A 14751-nucleotide genomic window follows, 5' to 3' on the forward strand; every position below is an offset into this window, starting at 1 on the left:
GATCATTTCATCAGAAGCAATCAAACTGCTTCTGAAGTTTTATCAGAAGAAGTTTTAATTAAGAGAAAAAGAAAACACAATTCAACCCCCCCCTTCTTGTGTTTTTCACCTTCACTCTGTTCCCTTCAGGTCCGTTTTATTGTACCGTAATCTTATATCTTCTGACCTATGCCCTATTTGTAATCAAGGTAGTGAAGATATGTTTCATGCTTTGTTCTCTTGCCCGCGTGCCAAGGACGTGTGGTCCTTTTGTCTCCACAAGTCGGTCACTCCTCCAGATCGAGATAATTTGCGTACTTGAATGAAAGAATTTATTTTAAATATTGGGCCAATTGGCCCCATTATCATTTGGAAGATTTGGTGTTCTCGCAACAAACGTATCTTTGAGGATATCAAGCATTCTGTCCAAGAAATTGGCGCTCAAGTGTTATCATCTCTGCATCATATCTTGAAAGCTTTTGCTCATCCTACCTCTCACAGTGTTCAGCAGCCTGCACGTATTATCAGTTGGCAACGTTATAGTATGAATTCAGTAGCTCTTAATGTTGATGGCAGTGTATTCCTTGATTCCAACTTGGGAGGTTTTGGTGGTCTTATTCGGGATCATACAAGTTCTTTTTTGCATGGTTTCTTTGGAGAAATTAATAGACCTTGCATTCTCCATGTTGAGATTTTAGGTTTATACCATGGTTTGAAGCTGTGTTGGGATACTGGATTTAAGCATGCGGTGTGTCACTCCGATTCAACTACTCTTGTTGACCTCGTCCAAAACGATTTGAATGTTCATCACAAATATGGAAATTTAATCATGGCTATTAAACAACTTCTTCGTAGAGATTGGGTGGTTAGTTTACGACATACATTGCGTGATGGTAACGCTGCAGCTGATTTTCTAGCTAAAGATGGTGCTCTTAGTGATAGTAACTTTGTTATTTTGAATGAAGCCCCTCCTGATATGACCTCTGTCCTCTTAGTAGATGCAATTGGTGTTGAGTTTGTTCGACCTTAATATGGGTCTTTTTTAGCTTCTCTATTTTTTTTCCCCCTTTTTTTTTTTCTTCCCTTTTGTTACCGAAAAAAACGGTTCTTGCTCATCCCCTCAATCAACTTAGTGAACAAGTCATATGCCATTTTGTGGACCCCACACAAAAGATCACACTCCCAAACCCAATAACAAACTCTCTCACAGTCACACCATTCACACTTTCTCTTTTTTTGTTTTTTATTTCTCACTTTACTCTCTAAAATGCAAAACAAATTCTAGAAACGTTTCTTCTCTCAGCTTTTACCTCAACCATTACCGTAACCAGACAACATTAAGCATCAACAAAGTTCTTGTAAGCATATCTGGCACATTTTTTTTCATGTTTTTATATATTTCTCTTTCACATTTAGATTAGAGCTGATAATAAATGTTTCCATTGCTATGTTGTTTGTGTTTATTTTTCGAGTTTGTTTTTAGAAAATAAATGTATTACCTAATCATTCAATTGGACCTAAAAAAAATTTCAATTGAAGATTCTTGTTTATTTTCATGTTTTTCTTCCCAGGATTTTACAGTGTTTATAATTGCTGCGGCTTTTTTCAGTTTCCACAGTTGAATCATGGCTTTTGAGGCTTCTGATGATGAGAGGGAACCAGTTCCTATGTTACCAAGCTTTTCCCGGGTTTCGAGTTTGGAAAAATGTAGTAGTAGTGTTGTTAAGAAGAGAGATTTTGAGTTTCATGACAACAATTCATTGCATCTTTCTGTTAAGAAATCAAAGGTGTCACCATATCATGATCATGACAAAGATGGAGATAATATTTCATTGTCGAAGAAATTAAGAGATAAATCATTTTCCTCGCTGAAGAAAGAGCTTACGCTGCTAGAAGAATTATTTAAGGAATGCAAAAGGAAGCAGAAAGTTGAAGAGAAAAGATTGCAGTCCATAAAGAGAGATACTGAAGAGTGCTGCAAAGAGCTTCAAAATAAGAAGAACCAAGTTAGTGTTGTTAGAAGAATTGATGAAGCTCGCGAGGAAGTGCAGGAAAAAATTGATGATTGTATCAATGAGTTTGTAGTAAAGAAAGGGCAACTCTTTTTGTTGGAAAACTTGATTGGAGAACGCAAGCTAGAGCTCAAGTTGAAAGAGATAGAACTTAATCAAGTCATTGATAACATTGATAAGGACCGTGAAAGGAAGGAAGTGGAACTCAAGGCTCTTTCCCAACAAATTGCTGAATTTACTTTGGAATGTAAGGCCAAACAGAAAGAGCTTGGTGCAGTGAACAAATTAATTGGTGAACAGGCGGAAAAGTTAGAATCTGGAAGGAAGAAGGCGCTAAATATAATATCAGAAATGAAGAATAGTATTGCTCAAGTGAAGGAATTTGAATCAAAGCAGAAGCGATTTGATGATCGGGTTAAGGAAATCGAGTCAAAAGAGAAGCAGTGTGAAGAACGGGCACAGAAGCTGGATTCGAGAGAGAAGCAGCTTGAAGGCCGTTTGAAGGAATTTGAATCAAAGGAGAAGGAACTTGAAGGTCATATGAATGAGCTTGAATCAGAAAAGAAACATTTCAAAAATTGGGTGAAGGAGTTTGATGCAAAAAAGAAGCAAGTTGAAGGACAGGCAATGGAGCTAGAGTTAAAAGAGATGCAACATGAAGGTCGGGTGAAGAAGTTTGAATCAAAAGAGAAGGAATTTGAATGCCAAATGACGGACTCGGTATCAAAACAGGAGCATTTCGAAAACCGGATGAAGGATCTTGAATTAAAAGAGAAAAAATTTGAAGATCGGGTGAAGGAGTTGGAATTTCAAAAGAAGCACATTGAAAGCCAAATGAAGGAGCTTGAGTCAAACGAGATGCAACATGAAGGTCGGGTGAAGAAGTTTGAATCAAAAGAGACGGAATTGGAAGGCCGAGTGCAGGAGCTGGAATCTAAAAGGAAGCATATAGTAGGCATGAGGAAGGAGCTAAAATCAACTGTGAGGCCATTGATAGGACAAGTTAAGGAATTTTACTCTAAAGAGAAGCAACTTGATAGCCAACTGAAGGAGCTGGAATCTAAAAAGAAGCTATTTGAATGCCAAGTGAAGGAGTTTGAGTCAAAAGAGAAGCATCATGAAGTCCAAGTGAAGGAGCGTGAATCAAAAGAGAGAGAATTCGAAGGCCAAGTGAAGGAACTTGAATCTAGAAAGAAGCATTTTAAAAGTCAAGTGGAGGAGTTCAAATCAAAAGAGAAGCAATTAGAAGGACGATGGAGTGAACTTGAGTCAAAAGAGAATAAGTTCAAAGCAAAGGTGAAGGAGCTCAACTTAAAAGAAAAGCAGTTTGAAGGACTAGTCAAGGATCCTGCGTCAAGGAAAAAGTATATTGATGAGGAAAAAGAATCAGGTAAATGTGCTTATTCATCTTATTTATTGACAGAATTTCATTGCAACTATTCCTCTTAATGATGATGATATTTTTTATAACATGATCTACTTAATTCTTTAAAAACATTTTTAATCATGTTAATGTTCTATGTATTAGTCAATTTGAAAAGATTTTCCAGTTTTCATATCACATCCACAGACTGTGTCAAACTAATTTCGATTATCTTGTCACCCTTGAACATTACATGTATCTCTTAAGTGAAAAAACTCTGGTGTTTTTTATACATTGCTAAGGTTTTATTGTAATATTATGTTATTGCCATCCTAAGGTTAGTCTTTAATGTAGTTTTAATTTTTCAAGTATATTGCAAAAAGGGTAGGTTCAATATTCTGATAGACATTAAGGGGCACTTAATAGTCCTATTAGTGCAACTATTTCTCGTCTTATTTATTAATCAATTAAATCTCACACTTTCTACGTTGATAAGGTGCGTATTTACATTGATTGTAAAATGTTAGTATATTAATGCTTTCTCTCTCATTCATATATTTCATAATTTAATGAGTTAAGACCCAACAATAGAAAGTATTTATGAGTTAATGAACAAAAAGCTTCTCTAAAATATTTCGGTTGTATGCTGTCAATATCATGTTATTGGATATGGTTAAGCCCTTGAAAGTTGACAGTGTGACTGTGAGGTTGGCATTGGATTCGGCTAAGGATGATTTTCTTTGGCGTCCATATGTTCAATATGCTGATAAAGTGTAGAAATGTTTTATCCAAAGGATGAAACTTTGGTACCGCTTAAGAAGGATTTGGATATTGGTCTAAAAAAGAAAAAGAAGGATTTGGATAAAAAAAAAATCTCTCATTTGTTATGTCATTGAGAGTTTCGGAGCTAGTTGGTTTTGAGTCTATTGAGCAATATCTTCCACATAGAGTTGCTATGCAATTTGGAATGGATCAAGATGTTCCAGATTGTGTGCCTAGATTCAATGAGACTGAAACCATTGCTTGGAAAAATTACTGCAGACCCTTATCTGAAACAAGTTTATACATTCCATCTAGATTTTTTGATGCCGGTGTTACCACACGTTATGCAACGTGGTTGAAGAGAAGTGCATGTTCATCAACATGTACAGATCATGCTGAGATTCCACTTGAGTTTCCTCCTCCTAATCTTGTTGGCACTGTTACTTTTGGAAAGTCTTGTGACTATAGTTCAAAAGCTAAGAAGGGAGATGATATTGCTGATGGTGGTGTTGAAGATGGCTTGAATTCTGAGAAAAACTCTGTTCATATTGGAAAGTACATTGCTAAGGTTTTATTATAATATTATGTTATTGCTATTGAAAGGTTAGTATATTAATGTATTTTTAATTTTTCAAGTATATTGCAAAAAGTGTAGGTTCAATATTCTGACTAATGGAATGATTGAGCTGCACTACTGCCCCACAGAACTGCAACTTGCTGATGGTTTTGCAAAAGCAGTGAAGCTTGACAGATTTGAATTCTTGAGGAAGAAATTAGGTGTTTTTAATATGCAGCAGTTATGATTAAGGGGGAGTATTAGAATATTAATCAATAACTGTTGCTCAGACTCTTAAGTGCAGCCTCTGGACATCAGACTCTGAAGTGCAGCGTCTGAAGTCTTCAACATCTAAGTCTAGTAACAAACTTTGGTTAGCATGTTAACCAAGGTAGTTAGTTTGTTAGAGGAGTTTGTTACAACGTCTAGTTGTATATATACTCACTCATGTGTTGTAAATAAATATAAAAAAAAGGTAATAGTGTGTAACAATTTAATTACATTGAGTGAATAAAATTCAGTTAGCTACAACCGCTGTTCATCTTGCTGAAAAACAGCTTATTTCCATAAGCACTTATGCTGCGTAGAACACAGTGATTGTTCTAACATTTACCATGGTTAAATGCCCATCCAACCATAGGAAAAAAAAAAAACATAAATTCACTGGTTGAGATGTTAGTCAGACTCTGATTAAAAAATTTAGTGTTTAGTCATGGATCACTAGATACAAATTATAGCATATCATCAATAATAAAGAAGGAAGGAGAAATTGTGTACCTTTGAATTAGGTTGATGAAGGATAACCGCCGACAACTATGAGAGGGATGACTAGCTTTAGGTTTTCACAATGTTGTTGAGAATAATTAATCGTGATGGGATGACGTTTACATAGCTAAACGGCTGAGGGCAGGGACCTCTCATTGGACTTAGCTAAATGGTCCAACCCATCACGGTCCATTTAGTAACAATAGCCCAATCACTCATATTCATCAACTAATTAATGTTTAACACAATAGACCATAATTTATATTATAAGATTAACTCATAATAATTGATTATTGTCAATCCATAATTGATTAATTAAATAATTAATCTAACAATCTCCTACTTGGATGACAATACTCAATTACTAAAAGAATATTATATTTCACTTGTCATAAAGAATTTTAATTTTAAAATTATATGTATGGTAAAAACACTAATCATTCAAAAGAGAAGTAAACTTTAATGCTGCAGAAATTGAATCCGATAGGGAAAACAAATCCTACAGGTCAAAGACTCACTTTTCTAACAAATGATGAATTTATAGTGACACATTGTCATTAGTAATTTGGACTATATTTTTCGCTTTCTCGAACATTTTAGGATGCTCTTAAACACAAAAAAAATCCATTTGTTTTAGCCCATGGCTAAGCGGTTTAATTATAATATTATGTTAATGCAAATTAAAGAGCAGCACATTGGTGCAATTTTAATTTTTCAAGTATATTGCAAATAGTTTGATTGAGGGGTAACCTTGGCGCAACTGGTAAAGTTGTTGTCATGTGACTGACCCTTCCCGGACCCCGCATATGCGGGAGCTCTAGTGCACCGGGTTGCCTTTTTTTTTTTTTATTGCAAACAGTCTGATTAAAAAAAAAAAGTATATTGCAAATAGTGTTAAGTTTATGAGTTACTGTATTGATTCAAATTACAATATGCTGACAAACTATTGGTGAAATAATTCAAATTCTTGTCTATTTGTCAATCTGCACAATCTCCACTGGTTCAGTTAAGGTAATGCCAATAATTTTGATTGTAACTTTTAGTATAATGTTAAGATCCAGGAGAGGTTTTTCACTCTTTCATTTTATATATGAAGTTTATATTGTCACCTTGATTTACTGAACCTTCAATAAATACTGAGGAAGCTTAAATATCTGCTAGCTAATTATGCAGTTACATCGTACACAGGTAATCAATTAAGTCCCACCGTTGATGAAAGAAGTTTGATGTTGCTCCCATGTGATCAAACTGACGAACTTGAGTCAATTTGTGACGACATTCAAGTCAATTTGCAAGGATTATCAGATCCTTCAAAAGTTGTTTTGGATATAATACAGAACCCCATTATTCAAAAGTGTGAGATGGGAGACAATGTTGTAATTATTGATGATAGCCACATTCTTCTGCTCATAGTACTGATGAGAATCTCACCTGACATTAAACCTCATGTAAGAGAGGATGCAATGAAACTAGCACTTGATTTAAAAGCTAACATGAAAGAAAATAATGGAAATTCTTTGGTGGTTCTTGGTTTTCTACTCCTTCTATCAATTTATGGTTTGGTTCCTTCTTTCAATGAAGATGATGTTTTAAAGCTTTTTGGACTTGTTTCTCAGTACGACATAGGCGTAGAGCTATTTGGGGCCTTAGGTTTTGCAGATAAAATATCTGGTAAGATATCTAATATCTGGTAAACTCTGCACGTATATATTATGATTAAGATATTGGTTGTAGCCTTGTAGGTAGGAAACTCTACTTATCTGTAACTAGCTTCATGCACTTGGTTAATGCTTCGAAATTGAAGTAGACTTCAAATTTATCTCTCTTTTTATATGTATTTCTTCTATTTTTCAAATGGTTTGACAACTTTTGAACTATTCAGTCCAATCTGCTAAGATTTTTGTTAACTAGAACTTATTTTATAGCTGTTCTGGTCAGTTTTAGTGATGTGAGATTTTCTTGCACCTGGCAGATTTTGTACAGAGTCTTATCAAGAAACAGCAATATGATGAAGCTGTTAGATTCAGTTGTGCATATAACTTCAGCAACAATACTCAGCTAGTTGATATCTTTCAAGAACATGTGCAGAATCTAAATTTAATCTTTGAGAGCAGTTGCAAGGAAGCCAACTCCATTGAAATTAAGGTCTTTTTTTTCTTATTCAATTTTATGAAACATTCCATCTTCATACCATTTCATCAGTTATAAATACTTTGAACACAGGATAAAGCATGAGATCAAGAGATTGCTAGTCTCGGAGCTGTTCTACAATGTATAGGTGATAGCAAGCTAGAATCTGAGGATCAACTTAACAAGATTCACGGTGGCATTAATGAGCTAAAGAGACAGAAGGGAAAATAGTATTTTTACTGGAACCAGTGAGTGCCATCCATACTACAAATACGCAACAACCTAATGTGTAGATATGTGGTAGTGAAAACCTGCTAACATTTCCTTGTAAATGAATAACAGGATTCTTTTAGTTTCTTACTCTATGTAGAATGTCTAATTGGAAAGAATGGAAACTCATGATAAATTGACAGGGTCAACTCTATCTTTGATATGTAGAAACGTTTTCATATAGAAACTAACTATATGGTCTACATGCCATGACATGCTTTTGTTCAGTGTTCCCTGTAGTTAGCTTCATACACTTACACTTATGCAACACATTGTCATGTTAACTTGTGTCTTTGGGACACAAGTTAAGGAGCTTAAAATGAAAATTAAAAATAAATTTTATATTTTTTTTTGAAGGATAAAAATAAATTTTATATTGAAAATATAACTTTTGCAACTTTTAAGATATTGAATGCACAAGTTTCAAGAAAACCATTCTACATTTGCCTTCTTAACTTATGTCCCAAAAGCGCAAGTTAACATTTCCCATAAAATAAAGTGAAAACTTTAATTCACAAATCCAAAGACTACAAAACCAAAGTATTTCATCAATCGCAACAATGTCTTTGTTCAGAAGGAATGATTGAAATTTACAAAAACAATAAAACATTTATCAAAATGTATCTTAAAACAAAAATTATAATAAAGGTTAAATTTAAAGTAACTACAAACAGTTAAACCCTATCACTACATTTTAATTTTTTTTGTTATTGCATCTTTATGAGTAACGCAATATCAAGACTTGAGCTTGCTGCATCGTTAAAACTTTTAAGAAAAGTTTGTTATTCGTTTAGGTGTCACGTCTCAATGAATTAGTATTTGCAATTGCACGTGCGAAAGATATTTGGTTTACATATAAAAGTAATATTCAATGTCTGATAAATTGAATGTCTCTATTCAAATTTAACTTTAAGAATATATATACATTAATTTTTTTAGAAGAGTTTGCCGCTGGTTTGGATGGATGTTTCATGTGTAGAACAATTAGTCTATAAATAAAGAATATTAAGTGTCTGATACGTTTTTTTTTTGAAGAAAAGTGTCTGATACGTTGTAGACATAGTCTATGCTCATGAGTCACCTTTGCAGTATCTTATTGAATGACACAGTATCACACAAGTTCTTTTACTTAAAAAAGAATCTAAACAGATAGGATTTACTGTAGCCTTAGTGCCACACCACACTCGCTAAGTTGAAAATTTGGAACCAGCTGCAATTAACTGCAGAGGAAATTTCAATTTTTTTTTTTAACAAAAACTATAAATTATCATTAATAATTATATTTATTGATTTTGAATGTGTCAATCATTATTTTGGTACGTTTCAAACAATTGTAGTATTATACTTATACGTATATATCTTAATAAGAATAGCATTTAATCAGTGTAAAAATTAAGCATTTGAATATTATTTTGCACATTACTTAAATAAAAATAATAATAAAAAAATCGTTAAAATAATTGTGCACAACGATTTTTTTTAAGGTATAATATGTTGTTATATTTTCTACATTAAAATAATTATGCACAAAGATTTTTTTTTTTTATTTAACTAATTTGCAAAACAATATTCAAATACTTAATTTTTACACTTATTGAAATGTTTTTGAGTACTTAAATACTCTTTATTTTCTTGGTTAAGATTTAAATGATATTCTTTTATATATATATATATATATATATATATATAATAATGTAATTGTTTGAAACGTACAAAATAATGATTGAAACATTCAAAAATCAATAAATATTATTAATCACAATTTATGGTTTTTGTCAAAAAAAAAAAAAAAAAAGGTTTGAGGTTTCTTCGGCATTTAACTGCCGAAGTTTTTAGTTTTTCTCGGTAGTTTACTGCCAAAGTTTTTCTCGACATAACTGCAACTAGTTCCATACTTCGGCAGTTAACTGCCAAGGAGCATTTGAATAAATTACTCGTGTTTCTCAACCAATGCGTATGTGTCAACAACAATTCCATGCTACCATAGTTACTTTTCACCGTAGTTTGTGGTAAATGGCAATAAATCCGTAACCGTCTCAGTTTTACTCTACAATCTTCTTCAACAAGTCTCTTTATTGTTTTTTTTTTTTTGCATTAAAAAGGGAAAATAAGATATTTTCTTTCTTATAAGTTACTATAACAATTCTAATATCTGCCTATAAATAGTATTAGTACTTACCCTAATCGAAAATCACAAAAGCATTTGAGCAAAAACAGAAAAAGAGTAGAAAAATCATGAGTCGTGGAAACAACAGAGAGGTGAATCATCATCTTCTTCATTTTTCATCTTCAAATCTAATTTTACTTTCATTTTCTCTGCATGTTCATACTTTCTTTTTTTACTATTTTCGTTTGCATTTAGTCGCGATCGTTTCTTTAGAGAAATGTTAGGGTTTTACGATATTTCTGTTTTTTCCGGCTGTCTCTGCATTTTCCGGTGACGATCTTCTGTTCGTCTTCCACCGCTTTGACTTCGGCGGAGGCGGTTCTGTTCCGCTATAACCGTTTTCGTTTGCATTTAGTCATGATCGTTAGGATTTTCGATTTTTGCGCTTAACGGTGGCGATTTTTCCGCCGCGTTTACTTCGGCGGTACGCCGGCGGCGACATTTGCTTTTGCCATAACGGTTTGCATGTGTCATTTGGAAGTAACTGTGTGTGATACAGTTATTGATCGTGATGATCTTATCATTGATCCTAACCGTTCGATTTAAAAATGATTTGGTAATTGTGTGATCTAAACCGTACAGTCTCAATTTTGATCGAGATTATTTGTAAACGTTTGATGCTGTTAATGTTATACAATCGTGTATAGTGATTTGTGCCTCTCTTATTTTATTTTGATTTGATGATTTTGTTTTGCTTACTTGTAAAGTAATTCATCAGTTATCAATGGTTAGGATCTGTTTGGCAAACCGCAAATTTGGATTATGTTTTATAAGCTTTTAAAAGAGTTTTGTTTTGTAATTTTCACGTTTTCAAGAGCTTATAGTTTATATTTACCGGCTTATATCATTGTTTTCTAACCTAATTCAACTAGCTTATAACTTATCATTTTTCATTCTCAATTTTAACCTTGTAGCTTTAATTGAAAAAATTAAATATTAATTAAATATATCTTAAATGTTTTATACTTATAAGCAAGTTAAGCCGCTAATTTTATCAAACACTACACATGCAATTTTTTCAGTTATAAACTAACTTATTAGATGTCCACTGGAAGTGCTTATTAGTTTTTCATTATATTTTACCAAATAGAGCCTTGCATGTGTTATTGTTAACATATTAGTATATTACAGTAGTTCTTATTTTCTTTGGTAAAAAAGAAGATTATGCTTATTGTGGTAAGGTAATGTTTACCTCTTATTACATCAAAATTTCCCTTAACAAAAAAAAAAAAAAAACATTTATGTCAAAATTTAGATGCACTTTTAATAGTGTAAGGTCTAGCTCAAATGAAAATTTCGTTATGAAACTTTTACCCGATTCGAATCTGGGATCTCTAAGTTATGTGTCTAAGTTTTTGGTGGTGTAACTAGTGTTATTAAATTTATTTGCTTTTAGAGAATTGATTTATACTTGTGAATTTTCAATTTAAGCTTAGTTTTAGTTTTTTGACTTAAGATGTGAATTTTCTTATATTTGCTACTTTTTATGTATGTGTATGGGGTATAAATAAATTATATAATGTAAAGATTGAAATTTGAAGAAATGCTATTTTGCCTCTAAAAAAAATGCTATTTTTCCAAATGAGTGGACACTCTTATTATTATTATTATACTACACAGTAGAATAGTATAGTTGTAAGAACAAACATAAATACTTTGTTTTTTATATGCACAATACACACTATCTTATAGTTGTAGGCACAAAACATAAATACTCTGTTTTTATTATTTATACACTACGTGATTGTACATACACTACACACATAACTCGCAAATTTACACTGCTATAAAAGTTCAGCAAAATTGATATCCTCTATAAGGTGTTGCCCGTCGTATTTAACTCCTAAGGTTTATATCATGAAAACTATTTTATCTATGAAATGACATGAAAAATCTTGCAGCGTTCTTGTATCCTAGAATTTGATGGAGCATCCAGTGGAAATCCTGGAAGGTCTGGTGCAGGAGCTGTTCTGCGTTCTGCAGATGGGAGTCGGGTGAATACTCTATCCATCAAATCATTTTTGCACTATACAATATGTCAAAGTCAAATGTACCTAACACTTTGTCTCTTTATAGGTCCATGGCGTCAGCCAAGGACTCGGCACTCAAACAAATAATTCTGCTGAATATAATGGTCTAATTTTGGGGCTGAATGAAGCTAGGAACCAAGGATATGAGCATGTTCATGTCCGAGGTGACTCTCAGCTTGTTTGCAAGCAGGTTAGTTCCCTTACAGTGTATGCATTAACATATCTTCGTCTATTTCATCACTTAAATTTCCATATGAATGAAACGAGTAATGATAAAATTAAAACATACTCTGATTGTTCACAAAATATTTTAACATATCTTCGTTTATTATAACTCATCACTTAAATTTCCATATGAATGAAATGAATGATGATAAAATTAAAACATACTCCGATTGTTCACAAAATATTATTACAGGATGATTTGAAATTCTAATTGCTTATGTGTTTTCCTATGCGTCGACCTTGGTTCCTAAAATATTACATGGTGATTTGAAATGTTGTAATTATTACTACATGGTTTCTGCATTAACAGCAATGCAAGGATTCATTTAATTCTTATCCTTCATAATTGCTTGATATATAGTGTTCAGATATAGTGATTGGTTTGATTTGTATTTTCTTTCTAAAGAATTCACCATCATATTTTTATTGGTTTTTATTGGTTTTGCAACAGTTTGAGGGTTCCTGGAAAGTCAACAACCCAAATTTAAGGAACCTTTGTAATGAGGCTGTGGAGCTGAAGAGTAACTTCAAGTCAGTCAGTGTCGAACATGTTCCTAGGGTATACACTTTGTCTCATTTGGACTATTTTGTTTGTTGACACAATGAAGAAAATGTTTGTCAATCTTCTTCAAAAAAAAAAAAAAAAATGTTTGTCAAATTGTCACCTCTCTTGATTGTGTGTTTCTCTGGAAAACCAAAAAGGTTGAGGTTGAAAACGATTATTATACTAACATAATCATTTGAGAATCGTTTATGATCATACTTTTTCAAATGCCTTTTTAATTCGCATGCCTCTCTACATAAGTCACGCTATTCATATGCTTTAATAGGAAAAACTTGTATAATTTGAAATATGAAGTACTAGTTCTACTCTTGAATAAAAGATCACATCTGATTTGTGAGTTTGACAAACTCATGTTTTTGTATTGTTGAAGGGTTCTAACTCTGCAGCTGATGCTCAAGCAAATCGCGGCAAAAATCTTGGAGGTTAGACTTCACAAGACTTTTGAGTTCTTATAGGTTTCAATTCTTTGATTTTCTAGTAGATGAAATAGCAAGACTTACAGCCAAAGCTGCTTTAAACAAACATCTTTCACTTGTGTTTGGTTGCAATGGATACACAAGTTTTAATGCATCCTATATTTTTTTTTTTTTTTTGCAGCCGGCGAAGTTGAATATTACTACTGATCTGATCATGTGAACGCATGCCACTGGCAAACACTACTGGCAACTATGTTAATTTTCCTGTTTAGGTTGTGCCTACTAGTTCAGCATTTAGGGGGATTTACATGTGACACTGCATGTCAAAAGTCAAATGTTGTTTACAATTTTGTCAATTTGAACATGCCATGATGTGTATATCTCACCATTGCTTAAGAGACTTAAAATGGTGCTGTTTTGATGTTTGGATTTTATGCTTAGTGAATGTTTCTGAATTTCTATCTTCTGTCTTCATTTGGTTCTTTTTATCTTGTAATATCTTGTGCTATGACATGGCCAACATGACTGGATGGTGTTAATGTCATGAGTCATGACCCTAAAAAGAACGTTTTTTGAAATATTCTTTTAGTTTGCTTAAAATTTAGTGTACTTGCAATAAGTAAGGATTAGAAAACTTGATTTGTAAATTTTCTACCTGTGTTGCTTGACTGCAAATTATAGTTGTGTGTCAAATATCACAACGAGGAAGATTCACGTCCTGTCCCAGGTCTCTAGTAATGCATGCTCAATTTTTAGATATGTAAACCCAAAAATGAAAGGACATCATTAAGCATTGACCCAAATGGTGATATGTCCAACACTCACATGTCAGAGACGTATTCAATCTGTAGTGTGGTCATACTAGCTCTTAATGGTTTAGGTTGTGGAGCAGCGGGGTTTCTGAGCATAATAAGTTAGGACATTGCCAAATGAATATCACAATGAGAATCATATCATATTAGTTTCTTAAATGATGATAGTTACCACAGAAGTCCCTTAAGCATGCATTGCATTGGTCTAATTCTTCTCAGAGGGAAATTTGAGTGATGAAATGCATATTTAAGGACCTGTATGTGTGATTCTCATCTTTCTGATATTAATACGATCTACATTTTCAGCTTAATCGAGAGTTTACTCAATAATTCTATTAGTGAGAATAACAATGGATCTCATCCATTGTTATTCCCACTAAATTAGTGTCTCACATATCGATGTTCCAGTGTAGTTGAGTAACTTAGAAAATGGACATTTTTTGGGTTAATAGATAGTATGTTCTAACTAGTATCCTTCCTAAACGTGTTCCACCCTATACACTTACACCTTGTTTGGACAACCAATTTAATTAATCACTTCTAACATATGCATTTATCATATAAGTGCATGTACAAGTAATTTCTATAATAAAAAAGATGAAATAAAGCTAAATTGTTTCATTTAGTTCCTCAAATGAGGAGAGTTTTATATTTTGAAGAAAAATAAGCCTCCCAAAACCCTTCCTCCCAAAGTCCTCT

At 32.9% G+C, this 14751-nt stretch overlaps 2 protein-coding genes across 2 annotated transcripts; both read left to right on the plus strand.

Annotated features, from left to right (window-relative positions):
• Positions 1 to 1136: 1136 nt before the first annotated feature.
• LOC112419455 (kinectin) lies at positions 1137 to 7986 on the plus strand. The gene is made up of 5 exons (XM_039830787.1): positions 1137 to 1337; positions 1589 to 3381; positions 6626 to 7108; positions 7410 to 7582; positions 7661 to 7986. The coding sequence occupies exons 2-5, from the start codon at positions 1605 to 1607 to the stop codon at positions 7670 to 7672; spliced, it is 2445 nt and encodes an 814-aa protein (XP_039686721.1). The 5' UTR covers positions 1137 to 1337; positions 1589 to 1604; the 3' UTR covers positions 7673 to 7986.
• Positions 7987 to 9961: 1975 nt separating this feature from the next.
• LOC112419057 (uncharacterized protein Mb2253c) lies at positions 9962 to 13714 on the plus strand. The gene is made up of 6 exons (XM_024775860.2): positions 9962 to 10096; positions 11906 to 11998; positions 12081 to 12224; positions 12711 to 12818; positions 13195 to 13246; positions 13422 to 13714. Exons 1-6 carry the CDS (start codon positions 10073 to 10075, stop codon positions 13445 to 13447), a joined length of 447 nt encoding a protein of 148 aa, XP_024631628.1. The 5' UTR covers positions 9962 to 10072; the 3' UTR covers positions 13448 to 13714.
• Positions 13715 to 14751: the final 1037 nt, after the last annotated feature.

Source organism: Medicago truncatula, chromosome 2 (genome assembly GCF_003473485.1).
Source record: "Medicago truncatula cultivar Jemalong A17 chromosome 2, MtrunA17r5.0-ANR, whole genome shotgun sequence".
NCBI classification, from domain to species: Eukaryota; Viridiplantae; Streptophyta; class Magnoliopsida; order Fabales; family Fabaceae; genus Medicago; species Medicago truncatula.

Bases quoted from the DNA above. Each gene is read 5' to 3' on its own strand.
- LOC112419455 (XM_039830787.1), top strand. From the start codon at position 1,605: ATGGCTTTTGAGGCTTCTGATGATGAGAGGGAACCAGTTCCTATGTTA. The intron at 3,382-6,625 runs GTAAATGTGCTT...CATCGTACACAG, and splicing joins TGATGAGGAAAAAGAATCAG to GTAATCAATTAAGTCCCACC. The intron at 7,109-7,409 runs GTAAGATATCTA...TGCACCTGGCAG, and splicing joins TTTTGCAGATAAAATATCTG to ATTTTGTACAGAGTCTTATC.
- LOC112419057 (XM_024775860.2), top strand. From the start codon at position 10,073: ATGAGTCGTGGAAACAACAGAGAG. The intron at 10,097-11,905 runs GTGAATCATCAT...AAAATCTTGCAG, and splicing joins GTCGTGGAAACAACAGAGAG to CGTTCTTGTATCCTAGAATT. The intron at 11,999-12,080 runs GTGAATACTCTA...GTCTCTTTATAG, and splicing joins GTTCTGCAGATGGGAGTCGG to GTCCATGGCGTCAGCCAAGG.